The 20736-nt window shown below is 39.1% G+C and overlaps 1 protein-coding gene across 7 annotated transcripts in view; it reads right to left on the reverse strand.

The window, feature by feature from the left end:
- Positions 1-6328: 6328 nt before the first annotated feature.
- LOC120785135 (misshapen-like kinase 1) overlaps positions 6329-20736 on the reverse strand; it is a 63386-nt gene continuing 48978 nt past the window's right edge. For 5 of the 7 annotated variants that reach the window (XM_040119537.1, XM_040119536.1, XM_040119535.1 and 2 more), the window contains 9 exons: positions 20200-20376; positions 19406-19514; positions 18951-19106; positions 18518-18661; positions 17661-17795; positions 17413-17513; positions 16109-16258; positions 11064-11223; positions 9854-10646 (listed from right to left, as the gene is read on the reverse strand). In XM_040119537.1, the coding sequence (XP_039975471.1) occupies positions 10381-10646; positions 11064-11223; positions 16109-16258; positions 17413-17513; positions 17661-17795; positions 18518-18661; positions 18951-19106; positions 19406-19514; positions 20200-20376 (1398 nt within the window). In that variant the 3' untranslated portion in view covers positions 9854-10380. Of the gene's footprint in view, positions 9755-9853; positions 10647-11063; positions 11224-16108; positions 16259-17412; positions 17514-17660; positions 17796-18517; positions 18662-18950; positions 19107-19405; positions 19515-20199; positions 20377-20736 lie in introns of those variants that run through there. The other 2 variants (XM_040119539.1, XM_040119540.1) reach the window with 1 other exon arrangement.

Here is a 20736-nt window from a genome sequence, read left to right on the forward strand (position 1 = left end):
TCCACCTCCACCTCCACAATTCTCCTAACTCCTCAACCTGTCTGCTTAGGGGACTGATTTAGCCTGGACTGGGTCACCTGATCTCCCTGTCCACCAACCACAGAGCTCAGCAGCTGAAAGCAGCGTCATTCAGGCACGTCAGACTTGCAACTGTGACAACCCCCCCCAAACTCTGCCACCCATTCAGCCTTGGCTGATATGTCTTGTGTTGCCTCACCCTGCTGGCTATATAAATGACACACTTTTATTTCACTGCTACCCTTTAAGATATCAGGCGGGTGTAACAGATTTTTCATCCACTGCATCAGAACAACATCCATGCTCACACATACAACTGTGTATATGTGGGTTAAAGTGTACCAACACACTGACAAACATATGGAGACAGAGACAGAAAAATAGGTGCTACACATAGATAGAGATAGATGTATAGAGATGAGTAGAATTAGATAGAAGCAGTATCATGCAGTATCACTGTTACAGAATCAGGAAACATAGGGCCCTTGACCAGCTGAATTACGGCATTTGATAATCTGATTATTTTGACTTTTGCTTTATCTACCATCTACCAATCAAAACGAAGAGCAGAGAGCTATGTATAAGCCCTGACACAGAAACCTTTCACTATTGAATTTCCACACTCTACAAACCTTGTAGTCTGGATACATGCAGCAAAAGCTGACGATCTGGTGTGTAAACTGGATCCAACAGGTTCCTTCACGGTGTGATTGTATTTAATAGTTAAAATTCTAGTGCTGATCCAGCCACGCACATGCGAAACAGGCCTGGCTGCACCTTCAACACAAAGCTTCACTCCAGCTGTAGAGAACTTCAACCAAAATGTTCCCCTCCTTACCTGTCTGGCCTTTTCCCGGCGGGATAATAAAACAACAACAAATGTGTTGATCCAACAGGAAGCGAGACTGATCCAAATGCTAAATGCAAAACTGCTATGTGACTGTGTGAATGCCAGTCATGGCTTGGTTGCCGGACGCTCCCTGCTCTGGACAGGCCGACACACACATTTACACACAAACATACCGGCAGGGACATGTGTGTGTGTGTGTGTGTTGAGGGGGGTTGTGGTGGTGGAATGGGGTTAGGAGGGAATCTGAGGCTGGTGGTGGGGGGAGGGGGGTGGTGGGGGGGTGAGAGGAGGGCAGGAGGGGTTCAGTTGGAAGGGTACTGAAGGGGCGAATTTAGAAAAATGTTCGTCAACAGTGACGAACGAATTGCGGGGCAGAGTTCTAAGTCAAAGGCAACAGGAGTGAAGCTCAACTTTTTCCTCAAACAAGTGCTTCACCTGTCTCTGTGCTGGCTCGGGTTTACAGCTTACGTCCAAACTAACTACGGTCAACAGAGAGATCACTTGTTGCGCTACATTTCAAAAGATGAAAAGGTGGCTGAGGTGGCTCGACGACCTAGCTTCATCCAAGAGTGTGAGGCAGGGGTCAGGAAACCTGCGACGGGTGCCAGTAAGTCTTCAGGGGATACATGAGACCCCTGGAAATGAGAGAGAGAAGCAGAGATGGACAGAGAGAGAGAGAGAGAGAGAAAGAGAGAGAGAGAGACGAGAGAGAGAGAGAAAGAGAGAGAGAGGTTTAATACAAACATAGAAAGAGAGAACTACTTAGAGGGTGTAGTGGATGGCAGTCACCATTTTATTTTACCACCTTTCATGCAACTGATGCATACCATACCCTGACCTACACCTTACCCCTATTAAGACAGACACAAGTTTAGTTAGAGCTGACTGGGGGCAGTGAAACAACCTATGAACACAACATTTCCATATTATCATCTTGTAACACTGCAAATACAGAGCTCTGTTGAGCTGAGGGGAACTGCCAAGTGGTTTGATCGTTTCTTCTGGATTAGTCGCTATGGGTGACACCTTTTACTCTACACACTGTAATTTGATCCATTGTTAACATAAAATATTGAGTCAAGCAACTTTTACAAATACAGAACAGTGAATTTAGTCTAAATGCTTATGATAGATCTTTCCATATCGAGGTACATGTTAAAGTGGATGTGCAGACATACAGTACACATCCACATATGTGCAGACATATTTACATCTACTTACAAATACTTACTCACAACCCCATCACATTAAGCCCTTCTATATATGCATCTGTGGTGATGCCCCTGGATAGAATTCCGTTCACAAGGAAGCAAAACAAACATGCTTCTCCTGCAAGAGGGACTGTGAGACATCACTGGACTCCGGCCCTCTCACCTCTTGTCGTGTGCGATCCAGCAGCAGTGTTGAGTTCGTCCACTGTGATGGCAGCTGGATGAGAACCAACTCTCACCGTGCTGTGATCCGGAAGAGACAGAGAAGCTCCAGGAAGAGACGTCTGAAGGTTTAAGTGTTGTCTGAGAGAGATGGTGCTGAAGCAGGACTGTGTGTTCTCAGGCTTTGAGTCTCCTGCCCTCAAGGCTGCTGCAGTGAGTTCACCATCCAGTACAACAATGAGACTGATAAAGCTCTTCTCTGACTTCAAATGCAACATCTATTAGCTATATTGATCATTTTACTTTTGACTATGTATACCTTTCATGTTAAAACTTATGTGTATAATTGAATTATATAATGAACCAGGCAAACTGCAGTGTCTAGGTTGCTTTACTATCAACTTTGCAGAGGCCCTTCAAGTTCAAAACACAAGCAAATCATCTACAGTTCCATTGAAATGGAGGCATGGAGTCGAGGGCATTTAACAGGCAGCCATTGTCTAAAGATTTCATCTGCTTGCATTATGGGAACTGTAGGGTCCAGCATTTTTGGAGCTTGAGCCATAATAGGGACTACAAGGCCGGATTTCTTGGCCTGTGCGCCTTCAATTCTGACAATTCTTTTTTAAAATCAGACTCACAGGTGCCCGAACGTTCTCACTTCTGACCAGAAGGGAAAAAAACATTGCAGACAGAGGATCAACATTCAAACCATCAGGAAAGAGCGACGGGATGCAGTATTCCTGACAGTATGAGCCTTCAGGGATGGGCAGTGTTGTAACGGGGCTCTGTCCACTAAACTGTTTCTGTTGGCAGAGCGATAATGGGTGGCTTTGCAGTTGCCTTGAATAGAGGTTTTGACTTTAAAAGACCAAAGCATCAGTAAATCTTGTCATCTGCCGACGGTGTTGTACCAAGAGGAACAAGTGTAGCCTCTTTTGTCACGATGACAGATGCAGTGCGTTCAACAGACAAAAACGTCGGTGTTTCAGATGTGGATTGGATTGGATTAAAGGTTTCTGATTAGTCAGTGTTGAAATGAAGCCGTGGGCAGATAAAACAAAACAAAACATGACCTTTGAAGCAACACAGCAGCACACAAATCCATTCGACATATTTATTGTAGTTTCACTGTCTTTTGCATCTTTATATGGAAACACAAGTTAGTGCGTTCATCTCAAAGCAGAAGGGGTACAGTATATGATGCATCAAACATAGGTCCAGTGCAAAAAAAGTAACAAAAGAATCACCTTCATAACAGTACAGAAATGAAATGGCTAAGGAAAATTATATTCTTGAATATATATCCATATAACATTTGGTCTTTTATCAGGCTATCTCAACTTCTTCTTTGAACTTTCAACACAATTGTCTTGTGTGTCTACTTTGCAAATAATTTCAAAATCCTGACAGTAGTTGTAAATTGTTGGCTAAATCTGAACTTTTGGAAAATGTCACCCATCAACAGGCAGTACTACTCTATTAAAGATCGTTATTGGCCTATTGGTGCTTTAGAATTGGTGCTATCAAGCAGCAGATTCATTTGGTCAATAGATAAGTGATGGTGTAAAGACAGAAAGAGATATCTAAACCTAAAAAGGCTATTCATCGTGATCACTGTAACTCTCTGTAACATCCTCACATCCTCTTCCTCCCTCTCCTCATCATAACCATCTTTATCCTTAAATACTCAATCCACATGTGCGTGCTGGTGCCCTCTGTTGAAATACTGGCTCCATCACCGGCTCTGTCATCGCATTAAAGAAATAGTTTTACTCTCAACAAAATTTTTCCACCGTTTTCTTAAATTCAGGTTTGTTTAGAGGATTAGAGTAGCTAGTGTTTAAAGGTCAGAGCCTCTTTAAAGTTTTTAAATTGTGGATTTGGGTTTTAAAGCAACATCCGTCTTCCTTCTATTAGGTGACACCTGACTCATGTCACCAGCAACCTCCTCTAACTCCGTCCTACCTTCCCTTTACTGGACACCTGTTCCCAATCTACATCTCCCCCTCCCACACACACACACACACACACACACCGCATAACTCCTCCAGACTCTTGCTCATACACAGGCTGGAGAATAAAAGTTGCAGCACTCAGAGCAAAACTATGCAACTTTTGAAAGAAGAAATCACACATTCCTTTTAATTTAATAAGTGATATAATACACCCTCGATCAATGCAATACACTCCGGTGTCTTGTCTCTGCAGGCTTACTTGGTCTGGTATGACCTGTAGGTTATGGTGGCTAATGTTAGCAAACTTTAGATAGATATTGCTGTGTATGTGACATTAGTGACGTCAGTTCACTAACTTTATGACTCTTTTCTATGTGTGCTACTGATACACTATGTTTTAGCATTTACCATTATCCTGTAGTTGCCATAAGTTACACAATCTTGCTTTAAGGGAACGTAGCAAACCTTATGCACCAGATTTGAGGTGCTTTGTTTTCTGCATCAAGCTTCATCCGACTTCAATGAACAAGAAGCAAAAAAAAAAAAAAAAAAAAAAACTTATGCAAAGGTATTTGATGGAGTACAGATGGACAATGCTGTGATTCAAAGGAAAGAATCTGATATAAGCGACATCATATATACAGGAACATAATATTTAGACTGCATGATAGCTTTTATCGTTTGAGTGCATTCTTGAATTTGTAGTCCTCTTTGCCTGATGCATTAGATCTCAACTTTCAAGAAATTTGAAGATGTAACTGAAAAAAAGTAATTCACAGAAATACAATAAAAATACTCTCCCACCCCTGGCCAATCCACTGACACTAAAAAAAAAAATTTCCTGAACAGGCTGAAGGGCCCTTCAGCTAAGATGGGGGTGGATGGAGAAACTTGATACGAGAGAGAAACAATGGAAAGCTAAAGAGAGAATAACACAGGAGAACAAGGAGCTGGAGAACACTGAGACGGTAGACTGCAAGAAAGATGCAGATAGGTAGAGGAGAGAGAGCTGAGAAAAAGCGGAAGAGGGAATAAAAGGATACAGATAGAAGAGATGTGGTGACAAAGTGAGAGAAAAAGAGTTGGTGGAAGAGTTGGAGAAGTGAGTCACAGCGAGCCTGAAACTGAATCTATCATTATCTTACCAGTGGAAGGTGTAGGAGGAAGTGCACTGATCTCTCTCTCTCATTAGTTATAAAGCTACAGTCAAATGTTCAGCACATGAAGGCGAAGTGCAGGAGAAGGCAGAGAAGTTTGTATCTAATAAATCACAAAAATATCCTCATTGGATTAACCCAGATAAACACACATCATCAGGTGTGACACTGGCTCTGGTTAGCTTGTAAAAGTGCTGATTTCGTGCTGTTTCTTGAAGCAGGATGAAGAAAGATACAGATAAAAAAACATCATTGAAATCACTGAAAATGTGATGTTAAATGTAAAACAAATATGATGGACAAATGACAGTTTTATAATAATGAATTATCTGTAGAGAAGTACAGAGAAAATAATCTTATTTTCTTAACAGTACAAACAACGTAACCCCAAACTCGACAGTATAAGTGTGGTAACCTGTTATTGTTATTACACCACTAAGAATAGAAGAATAGGTTTAAGTCCAACTCATGATAAAATCTGTCACTGTAATATAATTTCATACAATATCAGTGACATTCAAACAAATACATTATTGCTTTAAATAGTAGGGACTTGAAACCAAATTGCAATTGACATTCATACATTCTTAAGAATTAAATCAAATGGACCTATCCAAAAGCCGATTCACATAAGAACTAATTTGTTAATTATTTTTAAGAATTAATTGTTTAACTATTCCAGCACTACATGTACTGTTGGTGGCCAGGTTGCAGCAAATACAGGCTACTTACTGTACATTGGACAGATAGTGGAACCACTGTGGTAGTTCAGGACTAATTTTGGACTGGTCTATGTGGACTCAAATGGCCAGGGTCTTGCTCAGGACCCCAGCAACTGACCAGACCTGACCAAATCTGTCCACAAACTAGCAAAAGTGGCTGATTCTAAATATGACATATCCTGTTCCAGCCAGAAAACACTAATATACAGTACATCTGAAAAAAAAAAAAAAAAAAAAGTCAACACTTATGTCTCACTCAAAATGTTTTTGAAGTGCTATGAGTCTATTAAAAAAAATTATTTACCAAATTTTATTGCGGTTTTTGTCCACTGCATATAGGAATGGAATGTATTTGTTAAGGGGTTGTAGGGAGTAGGGTTTGAATTGATGTCTACCAACATGTTTTGGGCCAATCTGATTTATAATTTCAAATATTTCAACAAAACACGATAGAAAAGTATGTGAAATATAGTTCAGTCATATTGTGTATCTTGTGTGGAAACTTTACACAGCTAAGCAACTGTTAGCTTGCTAGCCATGATTTGCTATTATCTTATCCACATGCTAACTACAAACTCTGTATATTATTTCAGGCTAGTTAGCTCACATAGTTCTGAAATATTTAGCCCATGTTAGCTAGTAATTCTGCCTCTTAGCATGTCAACATTCATTTATATTCCCGTATTTCCACGCACTGTAGCCATGTTAACTAGCTATCTGGTCCGGTGTTTTGGTAGAAATGTAGCAATAAGACAGTCTTTATCAGAAAGATCATTTTCCAGTTTAAATTATTCTCACAGAACCAGCTGCAATACTTTTATCAAGACCATAATAAAAAAACCAAACTCAAAGTGTCACTGATATAAAACATTTGGCGCAATATTTGATAGCCACAAAAGTCAAGAGTAATTACCATAGCCTATAGAGAATAATGTAACACAATACATAACTAAGTCAGCTGTTTGAGATAAACCTGATGACGAAAAAAAAGGATTGGTATGATGAAAATTAATCAGAAATAAACAAATTGCAAATTCACATTTGAAGGTAAAAACCAATTATTTCTTCACTTTTAACAAACCTAGCAATGTGTAAAACATACATGTAGGCTATTAAATATATGAACGCTAGCAACATTAACTTGCATATATTCTGTTGCAAATTAGCAAGACACATAGGTCCCCGGAGATTTTGCAGGCTCATGTGGTGGTTGGCATCTTTTGTACATTATATAATAATATACCTTAAAGTATGTGAATTTTGCAAATACAGATGATTTTTGTCAACCTTTTATCTTTCCAACACTATTCGGATGTGAGAACAAATGGTCAGTTATGATTTGTGAAGTATCTCACACATTTAGATTCAAAGAAGCCAAGATATCAAAGCCTTGATCTTTGGTTTCTTGCTTTGAAGCTCATTGTATAAATGACAAAACATAGGAAGAAAAACAGACTACATATCACACAACAGGGCATTTTCACTTTTTTAGCCCAGCTAATTGCATCTCTTCCGATCCGGGGTCAACAAAAAACAATAATTTTTCAAGGTGACCCATCAAAAATAAGTGTGCGTCCCATGTTGGGTAGTGTAAGAAACAGATCTAAAGCCAAAGGCTCGCAATAATCTCTTCAATACTGACTGCAAAATGGCTTCAAAAGTTTCCCACTTTGAAACATAAAAATCATTTTCAAAGTATGATATATTACAGAACACATGTACAAGGTGGTCATTGTGCAAAGAGCCTGACTTACACATGTTAGAAGAAAATCAACCACAAAACAGAATTCCCATGATACATGTTTTGATCTTGAAAACTTCAGCCAGGCTGGGAAACCTGAACATGAGCCTTCAAGGTCACTGTCAGTAGCTCATGTCCATATTCACAAACTTTTTAAGATCTTGCTAACATGTATAAACTCTGTTTTGGGATAGAATTTCACATTCATAAGCCTATAATACTGTACACATACATAAAGATGGCTTGTCATTTATACAATATTTAGAAAATGGCGCTTCTTACAAGATTATATACATCCTAAGCTGTACAAAATAGATGCAAGAAAACAGAAAAGCATTCATTGCCTGTTAAAGTGGATTTGTTTTGTATCTCTACTTGTGTACACCCTTTATACTGTACATCAGAATTGTGGCTCCTACAGTGAAGTAAAAGCCTCTTGAGGTCCTCATTATATATTAATATGACTGAAATAAAATGGTCCAGATCAGTGATAGATTGAATGCTGAAACTGGGATCTAAGAGGACAGGTCCCAAGCCATCCCAAAAGCTTAACTGGCAACTGTTTCCAGGCTAAGCAGAGAGGGAAGTCGACCTACTGCTCATAATTACGAAGAGAATGACCTGATAAATAGTCCAAGAGAACTATGTCTTTGCAATGGTGTTGTACATCTTAATCCTGAAATTTGGCCTTATATGGTTTGCATGGACAGTCTAATGCAAGCTACGGATACAGTTAAACGTAACTGATTGGATCTATGATGACAGGGTGTTATACTGACTCACTGTCACCCAGAAAAACTGTCACCTTCGACAAAAAAAGAAAAAGAAAACTCTTCTTTCAAGCAATAGCAACAAAATGAGGAAAGACATACAGTTGATGTCCTACTTAGTCCACATTTTTGCCCCAACCCAGTCTTTGAAATGTCCAGATTATGTCCTTGAAGGGAATGAGGTCGATGAACAGCTCTGTACTTCTAGTTTTCACTCCTTTTCACACAGTTGCTGCTTGCATGGCGACGGATGAGACTACAGTTAATACACCAGGGAAGAAAACATTACTCTTCTCGTCTAGATGAAAAGGAAGCAGTTGATCCAGTAATACGCCCCAGCCAGGCAAACAAATATGAATGAATAACTGCTATGCACATAATTAGCTGAGTAACATACAATGGAGTCATTTAGAAAAAGAAAAAAAAAGAAAAAAAAAAAAAAGAGAGATGAGCTGAATATGGAGCAAACTGAACGGACTGCTGTGGTCTCCAAAGCTGACAGTTGAGTACAGATATCTTGAGGCCAGATGTTGACCAATGATCTGGTGTCTATTAGGAATCACAGCACAATCAACCGAAGCAAGCCATCAGTTTTGATTCCAGGTGGATTTTGATAAAACAGAACCTAAAATTAGTTCTTGGCACACTGCAGCCTGGGAAAGAGCTCCAGGTACTTATGGATATTAGGCATGTGAAAAAGATCGCTAGGTGTACCTTTTAAGTCTTTCATGGACGAGTGAGGTGGCAGTGAACTTTTACTCTTTTTCGTTGAATATTAGGTCCAGATTTTTGTGCTGCAGCTGAAGGAGCAGTGTTCCAGGCTTCAGTAGTCAAGGTCAGAGTGATGGATTCAAGCATTTTTGCTGCAGCTGGAGTCATGATCAACCCAACTGTCGATCCATGCACATTTACATGGAAACTAGACAAGAGTAATGGATCCAGGAGCATTGACTCTCGCATGGTGTTCACTAGCCATGGAGATCAACCTTGGTCGGCACAGATTTAAAAAGGCATAACGAGACGAACCCAAATGATGAAAGCAAACATCACCAGTTGATCCCAGAGTTCACAGGTCCAGTCATTACCAGCTGAACAGCGAGTTCTGTCCAAGAGTCATGAAGTAAATCTGACTGCTGCCTCCTGACTGCACTGAGGCGAAGAACACCTGCAGCAGGAGAGATTCGGGTTTAGGAACAGTGTTAAATGTCCACAGTGTTACTGTGGTTGTCAGTATTTGAAGTTAGATTGTTCAAAAATAGCAGTGTGGGTGACAAATCTTACCTACCGAGATATTTCCCACAAAAATTTCTTAGCTCAAAGTCCGCTTACTAGATTTCCTAGGGAGCTTTCAGCCATTTCCCATGGCTTTCTTCATCAGATTAAATTTTCTCATTGATATGGTTCAATTGTCATCACTTGAGGTATGAAACTTTGGTTACACGATAACAAACAACTCCATCCGCTAAGGAGGAGAACGAGATGTACCTGAAACTTCTGGAAGAAATCTAGAAGGTGGGCCTTGTGTCAAGACTTTTTTTTTTTTCCAAATTCCTATTTCTAAGGTCAAGCATTACTGAGAGGTCATTTTTAATATTTATTACATATGAGATGATGAAAGCTCATTTAGTAAAAATAACATACTTACATATTTGAAGCAATGTATTATACCCATCTAAACATCTATGTACAACTTTATTTAACTGGACATTTACTTTACAACTTTGCCCACAGTAAACCATAGAACTTGATTAGTTTGATATTGGTACTCTTTATAACACTTTTTACTGAACTTTAGGTTTTTAATACTTTTGTTTTTAGATGATAAATGAATTGATGAAAAAAGTGTTTGAAAATACTGTATTCGTGTTGTAGTTTTAGGTGATTCATTAAAGTAAGTAAATGCAGTCTAACGCCTACCTTGTCATTCCTTTCACAGAGAAACTTGAGTTTTTGAGCCTTTTTGTGCATAAAAACTCCCTCCAGGTTTCCTGTGTTGGCAGACCTCAGTTCAATGGCCTTTTCTCCCCAACCCATCACCTGGTTAGACTGAAGGTAGGCTGAGGAGAGAGAGAGAGAGAGAGAGAGAGAGAGAGAGAGAGAGAGAGAAAAAGAGAAATAAAAGAGATGGTTATAACCTGTAGAAAATAGGAGATGTGTTTGTGTATTTGGAAATATATATTTCTTCAGACACTCCTTATGCTAGATTAATGTCCCATCTACTGGACCCATCTCACTCACACACACACACACACACACACACACACACACACACACACACACACACACACACACACACACACACACACACACACACAGCTGAAATTTAATATCTCAGTTTGGAAACTGAACTTGTAAAAAAGGCAAAACCACAAAGACTCACTGTGTACACTTTGATGATTTTGTGTGTGTTGTCACTTCATGCCCGTGTACCAATATGTGCGGCCCTCGTGTCCATGTGCATGAATGAAACTTACCGACCGATGCAGGCATCTCTCCCCACTGCAGCACTGTATCCTTGGTGATGCGGCCGTAGGTGTCAATGTAGACGCCCTCATCTTCGTAGCAAACCAGAACCTCTGTTCCAGCGCTGTTTGGCAAAATGATGATGGCATGGGGACGGATGCAACCCTGGATCTGTGAAAAAAACAGTTTATTTATTTTTAAAAGAAAAACAACAACAACAAACAACCAAGAAAAAAAAAAGTACTACAAATTGAAGAAGGTAAGTGTGTTTCAATATTTGGAAACTTCTTCGTACAAACTCTGAGATGTAACAGCATCCAGCCAACCGTCTGAAAGTTCAAAGTACAAGACTACCGAGAATGATCAACGAACAAGAAGCCTTAGGAAATGAAATCCAAAAAGAGGTTTGAGGGGGAAGGATGGAATTTTCTTAAAACACGATGAGATAGACTTCTCTGACTGGAAAGAAAGAATGATATGTGGTACTTCTTTCAAAGATGAGACTTGATCATAAGATTGAAAGTCCCTGACTTAATCATGAGGGTAATTTCATTATAAATTTCAGTGCTATTGTGTAGGAAGTGACCAAAGCCCCCACTGTCAAATACTAAACATCTCCTACTGCTCTTTATTATTAGGAAAAACTTTAAGTTCAACAGATCTTTTGCATGAACACTCATCTAACAAAGATTTTATCCAGCAACCACTATCTAAGTTAAACTAACAATTTAAGTTAAAATTTGTCTAACCAGTTCAAAAACCTAACGAGCTGAGAAACGTTTTTCTAACCAGTTGAGAAACGTTTATTGAACCCATTCAGAAACGTATATCTAACATGAAACCCGTTTTTTTTTTTTTTTTACAGGAAAGCAAACCAAAAATATTTATCTAAAAAAAAAAAAAAGAATACAATTATTCATCAGTAATATCCTAGCAGAAAACTAGTTCAGTCATTTATTTCTGAGAAGACAAGTCTTTAGCAACACAGCTCCAAGAAAAACATTACATCAGCATTTGTGAATCAGAAAACCATCAACATGTTTCTACTAGAGAGAAAACTATCAAGAATTAAGCTCTGCAACAGCTCACAACTCAACCGACAGGGAATCCCTACAACAACAAAGCTCCTCCAGAGAAAAAATATCAACAGTTTGGCAGTATTCCCCGCTATCTTCCACACAGTAGGTAAGTACTGTTTGATGTGAGCGTGTTTCATACATTACCAGAGTGTGAGCCACCACAATCCTGAGCATCAGAACGGGCATCCACAGACGCAATGCAATCTTAATCCTCTGCCTTGGAATCAGCATTGTTACATAGTTTGCAGGCAACAATGAAAGATGCTTGTGTGTGTGTGTGTGTGTGTGTTTCTTTAAGTGGGTGAGTGGTGCATTGTGTGTATGAAAGTGAGCGCATGTGGGTTAGGCTTGTGTTTGAGAAAAGGTGAATTGCTTTTGACAGTGATGAGCAAATAGAAATCTGTGTTGTGTGTGAATGTGTTTTACTGCTGATGAAAGTGGGTGTGTGTGGGAAGATGCGCGCATAAGAAGAGAAGGTGTGTGTGTAAATGAGTGTGTATCAGAGTACAGATACACAGCTCTGAAGAAAGTCTGGGAGCGTGAATTGTCTCCAAAGAAAGTGAACTATGAGCATGTTGAAGAATAAGTGAGTGGGTTTAGAGCGCACTGTAACTGAGTGTGTGTGTGTGTAAAAGAGAGTTGTGAAAGCTTGAATCTAATGTGAAAGAGAGAAAAGGAAAAAAGGAGAGAGAGCAAAGCTGGAGAGCTGAAATGGTATCGCAGCGGCAGCAGTGGCAGTAGCAGTATAAGGCACCGGTGTAGTACGCAGCACTGTGCAGACTCGCTTAATATACCAGAGGAAGAGTGAGGGGAAAAAAAACTCAACAGGATCAAGAACAGGTCAGGAGACACACATTCACTCATACACACACAGAGTTAATGACTGCGGGACAGAGGGGGTGTAATTTTAGAGCGTACCTCTCTTGCTCTAACTTCCCCTAGCTTATAGAAAGCAGCACACATTAGATGTAGCTGGGGCAGTGTGTGTGTGTGTTTGTGAGTGAATGAGTGAAAGAAAGGCATCAAGAACATGAATGAGTGAAAAAACTTGAGATAGAGCCCTTGCACAGAGAAAAAACACTTTTAACTGGAGATACGGAGAAACAAATGAAGATGAAATTTCCTTTATCCAAGTTCAAGTTGCACAATATTTGAGTCACGTAAAATAATTAGAGCTACAGGCATATTAACACGTCTTGTCAATTGACACAAAAGTTAATCTGCCAGATATAATCCTTTTTATGAAATCAAACCTTGTTTTGGACACTATTTATTGTTGTTATTATTTTGGCAATAGCAGTTCAATGTATTTATATTCTGTAATATATAGTAGTTTTCATTGTTAGTCGCAGAGTCCACCATACCCACATGGATTCAAATTGCCTTCTCATGCACGGATGATTCAGAGGAAACTGTGTGTGTGTGTGTAATCCAGCATTCCTGTTTGTAATTTACATCTCCCACATCCATATCAGAGCTGTATTAAATACATCCTAATTCCAACCAAAGACTTCCTTCTGGTGCTGTTCCACATTTAAAGCGAAACTCAACAACTCAACAAGGTTTCAAATCTTAAGGAATATAACGTTAAACTATGAGAACAAGACCTAAAAAGACACACTGGGTTGATCAGTGACTTCATTAGTAGAGCAGACCTGAACTGAGCCACAGAACATGACAAAATATTTTAAATTTGTCAACATTTCTCCAGCCACCCACTTAACACCATATGTATACACAGTATCTAAAAGAATCTGGTATATTCCAAAGATGGCATATGAACCAAAAAGACATAACTAATGACTTTTAATGCTTACACACTTCACATAAGAAAACAGGCTCAAACAGAACGTTTCAAATCTTAAGTGTAAACACTCTGTGATATCCTGATCCTCAAGCTTCTCTTGTTCTTGCGAAGAACGTTTTTAACAGAATGTATCAGAATCTGACTGTGAGTATGACTCACCAGAGGCTACAGTGAGCTCTACGTGCCCACATACAGCAGAGGAGAGAAAAAAATGACCTCCTCTATCTCTGATTGTACCAGCAGTGGGCAATTTTTTTCACATTTAAAGGCAAGATTTTGCACAAACCTTTTTGGAGATGGAAAAAGCTAAGGTTTACAGACTTCCATAAGCCCTTATAACCTAAGAAATTCAAGCATCTTTTGAATAAATTTCATAAATATTACCAACACTTACTAATCAGTAGAAATACATGCTATATTTAGCCAACAAATGCAGTCAGTCATTGTTAGTCATTCAGCTAAGACATCCATTGTAATTTACAATAAGCATAATAGACATTGGTTGTTCATAATTTTTGAGGATAAACCGGTTATGGAAAGACGTAAACATTCAGTACTGGTACTTCCTACTGTATTCATAGACTGATATTTAGCAGCTCTTGTCCCATTGGGACATAGTGTATGTCTCTGCACTAGACCCTCATATGGATCAAGCCCCCAAAACGCTGCATCCTACATTTCTTTTAACTCAACTGTGTCTTTCTTTGGATTCTCCTTGCTTCGTAAATGTCCGTGCCTTTTAAACTCCAAATCCCCAGATTGTGACAAGGGCTGTCTGTTAAATATTTGAAGTCTCCAGGCTCAAACTGAGATGTATCCATCATGAGAATTATTTTCTCAGACTCAGACAGAAGACATATACAGCTGTCCAAAATCTGTAGATTTCTCCTTTAAGTATTTTCCAAAAGAAAATGACAAACAAGTAAATATTCAACCAAAATATAAATAAAATGACTGGTTTATCACCATCAACAATAACTACTAAAGACTGGAACATGCACAAAAGCATCTTTTGACCCAGGCGTCACTAGTTTGATTTCTACAATTTTAACTGAAATGACAAAAAACATATGGGGGATAAAACAGACAATGTCTGAACAGAACAGAAATGTGAACATGAGTCACAACATTCTGCTGTCAGCTCTACCTGCCCACGGACCGAACAGAGGGGGAGAGAGAGAGAGAGAGAGAGAGAGAGAGAGAGAGAGAGACTGGTAAATGTAGAAAAAGTTGAGCTAAAATTGAGGAGATAATGAGCAAATGATTAATGCCACATTAGATGACAGAGTGGGAGGAGGAAAATGAAGAGATGGATGAAAGAGGAAGAGAAAAGTGTTTGACAGTTACAGACTGAGTGGGAGGACAGTGGAGGGAGGTAGAAAGAGAAAAACGGGAGAAATAAAAGAGAACAATGACTGACATCTGTAGACTGTGAGTGGGAGGGGGAGAAGAGCATCCTGAGAGACTGAGGGTAGAGAGGTGAGATGGTTGAATAGCGAAATAACAGCTGCTAGATAGAAAAAAAGTATGGCGAAATGAAAGTCATGATCTCCAGCTACAGGGAGAAAAACTTCTCTATCATGAACAACCGCAGATCTTCTTACTCAAAGATCTTAAATATTTAATAGTATTTAATATTTCTAAAAGTAGCATTCTCGTTAAAAGATACACTGCTTATACGGAATTTTCATATTCAGTTGCTACAAAATGTATCTAGCCCCAATGATCTTGGAAAACATCAAGCAGGTGCAAAACAGATTAAAAATACATTATTAAGTGCTATAAAATAATAAAAAAATTGAATCCAAAAATACACAATTCATATATTTATATTGGTCTATGAGGGACGTGCGATGTGTGGAGCACTTGTGGTTATATAATAAATAATGCAGATGTCACAGATATTATCAATCTTCGTTTTTTTTAAGGTCTTCTTCCATTTTCTTTTCTTTTTTCTCTTTCAATTGTTTGTCCTATCTCAGTTATATGTTTTGTCTGAAAGTGTTCTGAAGGGAGGAGATTACTGTGAATCAGGAGAATGAGAATTTCTTTTCTTTGAAGAAGATTTCTCTATTTGACTATTCAATAAAATTATGTTGCAAAAACAAAGAAAAAAGTAGGAAAATACATGGAGTACATGAAAAACACTGTATATTAAGGAGACTCTCACATGTGTTGGCAGGTAGAGGTCATATGGTGTTCCAGAGTCTACATCAATGGCATGGAAACCAGACAAGGAGCCATAAATGACCTTTAACCTTTGACCTTCCTCCACTGTCAGGTCAACGGAAAGTGGTTTTTGAGGCAGAGACCTGAACGACTGGATAGACATGTACACAAAAACAAACACAAACACACACAGTTGTAAGTTAGAAGGTATTAGTCTGAACACCTCAAGTGACATTTCAATCATTACCTTTATTACACATTTTCAAAATAAACTGTGACACCAGTAATCTATCTACAACTGCTCCATTAATAAGAAATCAGCAATGATTTTTACAGTTTGAAGAGCAGTTGTGTAAAAATGGGCATCCTAAGATAGTCATGCTATTACCTCAGAACAAGATAGTCAAGTGTATATTTGGCCTTTTCTGCGGAAAGAGGGTTAAACTATGTAGCATGGAAAGAAAAGTAGCTCAGGCCACAAAGGACATAAAAAAATGGGACACTGCTCCGCTGAGAATCTGTGTGTATGACTCTCATAGCCTGAAAGTGTCACGTCTGTGTGTATGTGCGAGTGTCTGGTTGTGGAAGTGACCCTATTAGATTTTTTTTCGTCCATGTCTATCAGTGTTTTGTCCTAGATATGCAAAGATGGGGTGAGGACAGAAAGGACAAGGGAGGACAACATTGTTAACCTGTTGGTGGAGGTTTAACCACTACAGAGATAATAATCAAGGATTTAACTGAAGAAATGAGGCTACTAGCTGAGCAGGTTGAATTCAGTATGTAACTCCATGTGCTTAGGTTTCATTTCTGTCCTCTTTATGGTGGCAATTTTAGACATATCTGATTCTCACTGTTAGGTTCTACTCAGCAATGTTAGACTTGGCTTTCATAAGTCTTAACTTTACTTTGTCAGCCATGGCTATAAGTTGGTCATTTAAACACGGCATGTTAGCTTGCTAACATGAGCGCAGTCGACGGCTCATGTACATAAAGTGTTGGAATAGTGGAAAGTTTGACCTGGTCGTGGCACTAAATCAAAAGCCAGGAGAAATGTCCAAATTTCACAACTATTCATCACATCTTACATGAAATATTACACTGGTCACAAAAGTGTTAAACAGACTAGCCTATCTGCATTGCTATCTGCAGAACCACGCTGCTAGTGTGGCTAAAAAAAATCATTGTGTAACATACAGTATTCATATGTGGTTTGTATTATCTCTATAGCCAGGACAAAGAGCTCCTAATACAATTCTTTCACACTGATAACACATAAGTGACATCTTACTATATATTACCAACCTTGAAGGCCATGAATTTGTGGTAGGGTTTTGGGGCCCAGGCGTACACTTCCACAGCATTCTTCAAAGCAATCACTAAGAACTTTATCTTTTCATAACGCACTGAAAAGCAGGACAGACAAAGACACCTTAACAAATCTATATCTGATGACTCCGAGATCTCCAAAACATTACTTGTGGTTTCTATTTTCCAGTCTGTAGCATTAAAAAACAGTGCTCCTAAATAAGCACTTACCAGCGTGTACTTACCCACTTTATAGTGTACACAGCCCTCCAGGTCACCTACTGATGTCCAACCCTGTCTCTTCTCCACCTCTGGATCATTATGGAGGATTTTATTCCTTAACCAGGACAGGTAGTACAGACGGAGTTTGTTCTTTTTACCTACAAACAGAGAGAGATAGATGGAGAGAGGAATGAATGGCAGTAACTGTCAAGATGGATGGAGGGATTTGTGCTTATTCAACTAAAAAAAACATGATTTATTAATTTGTATAGATCCAAGATTTGACCTTGATTAGCTATGTCCTGCTTTGCATCCATGCAGCTACATACAGCTGTACTATACCCTGGAGTATTTGGGGCGCTGAAACCATTGGTCGAGGGCAAGGAGCGTTTGTAAAAAGAAGGGAATTCAAGCCCTTTGGGACAAATTTGTGATTCTAGACTTTAGTAAAATTTAGATTTAAGTAGAATTTACTTGACTTCACTTAAATTAATTTCTCAGTTTCCTTGCCCAGACTCACATGTTTGGACTGAGTTTTCAGAAGGCATACCTGGTTCTGTAAATGCTAACAGTAGCAAGGCCACGGGATCTGTAACTACTACAGTTATTATAGGATTCTACGTCACATAAGAAGACAGAAAAGCACATGGAAAAATCCAACTTCTAGCTAGAAACACTTATTCCTCACATACGTGTATTGTTAGATATTTTGAGATATGGTAGTGGCAAGGCTTCTCTGTTTCTGTCTGCTTCACTGTATGGGGTAAAATTTTGTGTATGTCCAGCCAACTGGACGTTCTTGGTGTTTCTAGAGTTTATGCACAAAGGCTAAGTAGTTAACTTATTGGTGCATGTAAACATTATCCCACATAACATTTACCTGATATAGTGATGAGTACATTGAGTCCTTCCAGCACATCCATCTGCTGAAACCTTCGTCTGCTGATGAGAGAGTAGACTTTCCCCTGACCACTCCGGTCCAACAGCCACAGACCATTCTCTGTCCCCACCAACAGATTCACACCTACAGAACAAAACAGAGACAAACCTTACACCCACAAGCAACATGCTGTGCCATGCATCAATCTATCTGTATAACACTGGTAAATCTGAATATTGGTGTATATTGGTGTATAATATTATTAATTCCTTAATAAACAAGACAATGTATGGAGTCTGTACACTGCCAGAAAACAGGACATTTTCCAGTGATGCCAGGCCACTTCCAGCGTAGATGTAGGAACATCAGTTATGTAACAGTATATCAGTAACATATGTTCAAAATAAAAAACAAGCAATATTAAATTACAAACCCCATAGTCCAGCACAGAGAACCTCAGTGTTGAATTTCTTCTTGTACTTGCGAATCTCTGGACTGTCGCTCTGTGGTCGAATGTTAGTTGGGTTCACATTCACCACAGAGCCCTTCCTGTGGTTCTCTCTCTTGACTTGCTCACCCTTACTACCCGCTACACGAGGACAAAAAACAAACAAAAAAATGACCCCCAAAAACTGGCTTCTCTCATGACTATCTCATGTAATCTCATGTTTTATCCAAACCATCTAGAAAATATTCCACATATTGCAATGGATAAAATGAAACAGAAAAATAATTCACTGTCTATTCATGTATTGCGTTCGAAAAAGTGTCTTTATTTACTTACAGATGAATATGTAAGTATGTATGCAGTGCTGCATGTTATTACATCATATTTGTGAGTATAGAGTGTGTATTGTATACTGTATATGTATGTTCAAATGTACTCACAAGGGCTCTGTGGTGGTGATGACATGGGGATCAATCTTGGATCGATGAAGGACAGGAAGGAGGAAGAGGAAGATGAGGAGGTGTTTTTACCAGTGGGGCTGCTGACAGCCTGATGAGTACAACAACAACAAAGACATTAGTTCCTCACCACATAGCTTTATATATCAGTGACCATAACTCTGCATCCTTTTAAAATCACCAACGCTCAGACTCTCTTTTAAGACTGTATTTCAGTTTATAAAATCAATTACAACAAATGCATTACTGGTTCTAAATTTGTATGAGGACAGAGGAAACGTGGCTGGTTTAGTAAGCATATTTGAGTTAAATGGTTATCAATTCTACTACAGAACTACTAAGACACATCATATCATTCCTGATAACAGTGCACCTAAACTGTGCCACCACCTCCCTCTAGTGGAAAAACATACATATGGACAATGTTCTCAAATGCTTATTAACTTGTCTATTTAGGTTGTTCACCCTGCTATCATCAAAACATTTTGATTAGATTTCCAGAGTGGAAATTCACTGGCAGACAGCTTTAATATTCTAACATCTGTCACTAGCAGAATCAGTGATTTTCTACCATGGACTTCTTGCGGTGGATATGTTGATTAAATACATTATTTCTGAACACAAACTCTGCAGTAGTCTGACCTGAATGATAACTGGGAGGAATAAGGCTTGAAATAGATTGCTTAAAAAATCAATATGCTGAACGTGTGTGTGTGTGTGTGTGTGCCCCTTCAAGTCTGTCTACTTGTGTCTCTCTGACCGTACATTATTCTTACCATATTCATGTGTAGTTCTTGATGTGTGGGGCATCGAGGGGCTGTGGGCGACTGCGAGTAGCTGAGTTCATGTGTTTGCTGCTGTTGGCCCAGTGCATTACGGTTAGGACTGGAGGAAGAGGTTTTCTGCAGAAGGTCTGGCAGCAGGTAGGTATCGTCTGATCCAATCTGAGAAATCTGTAAAACACAAACACACACACAAAGTCGTAGGTAAGTGTGCAGGAGCGGCTGAAGCCTCGAGGATGAGCGGCCCTCAAGAGGAATTTAAAGCTGCAGGAAGTCAACCAATCAAGCCACAACCTCTTAGTCTATATATTTTTTGTCTTCTGTAGTTCAAAAGTTCTTGAAGAATGATGGTTCTCCATTTTAAGTGATTTAATGACCAGAGAGGACACAAGTCCATAAGCAACATAAGTCATCCCCATCTATGTAGTGTAGACAGTATGGACATCGCAACTTCTAGCCTCAAAAAATGAAACTGCAGTGAGGAGTGTGGAGGAGAAACAGAATAGTGTGCGTGTGTTTGTTTGTTTGTAT

Source organism: Xiphias gladius, chromosome 23 (genome assembly GCF_016859285.1).
Source record: "Xiphias gladius isolate SHS-SW01 ecotype Sanya breed wild chromosome 23, ASM1685928v1, whole genome shotgun sequence".
Classification (NCBI taxonomy): domain Eukaryota; kingdom Metazoa; phylum Chordata; class Actinopteri; order Istiophoriformes; family Xiphiidae; genus Xiphias; species Xiphias gladius.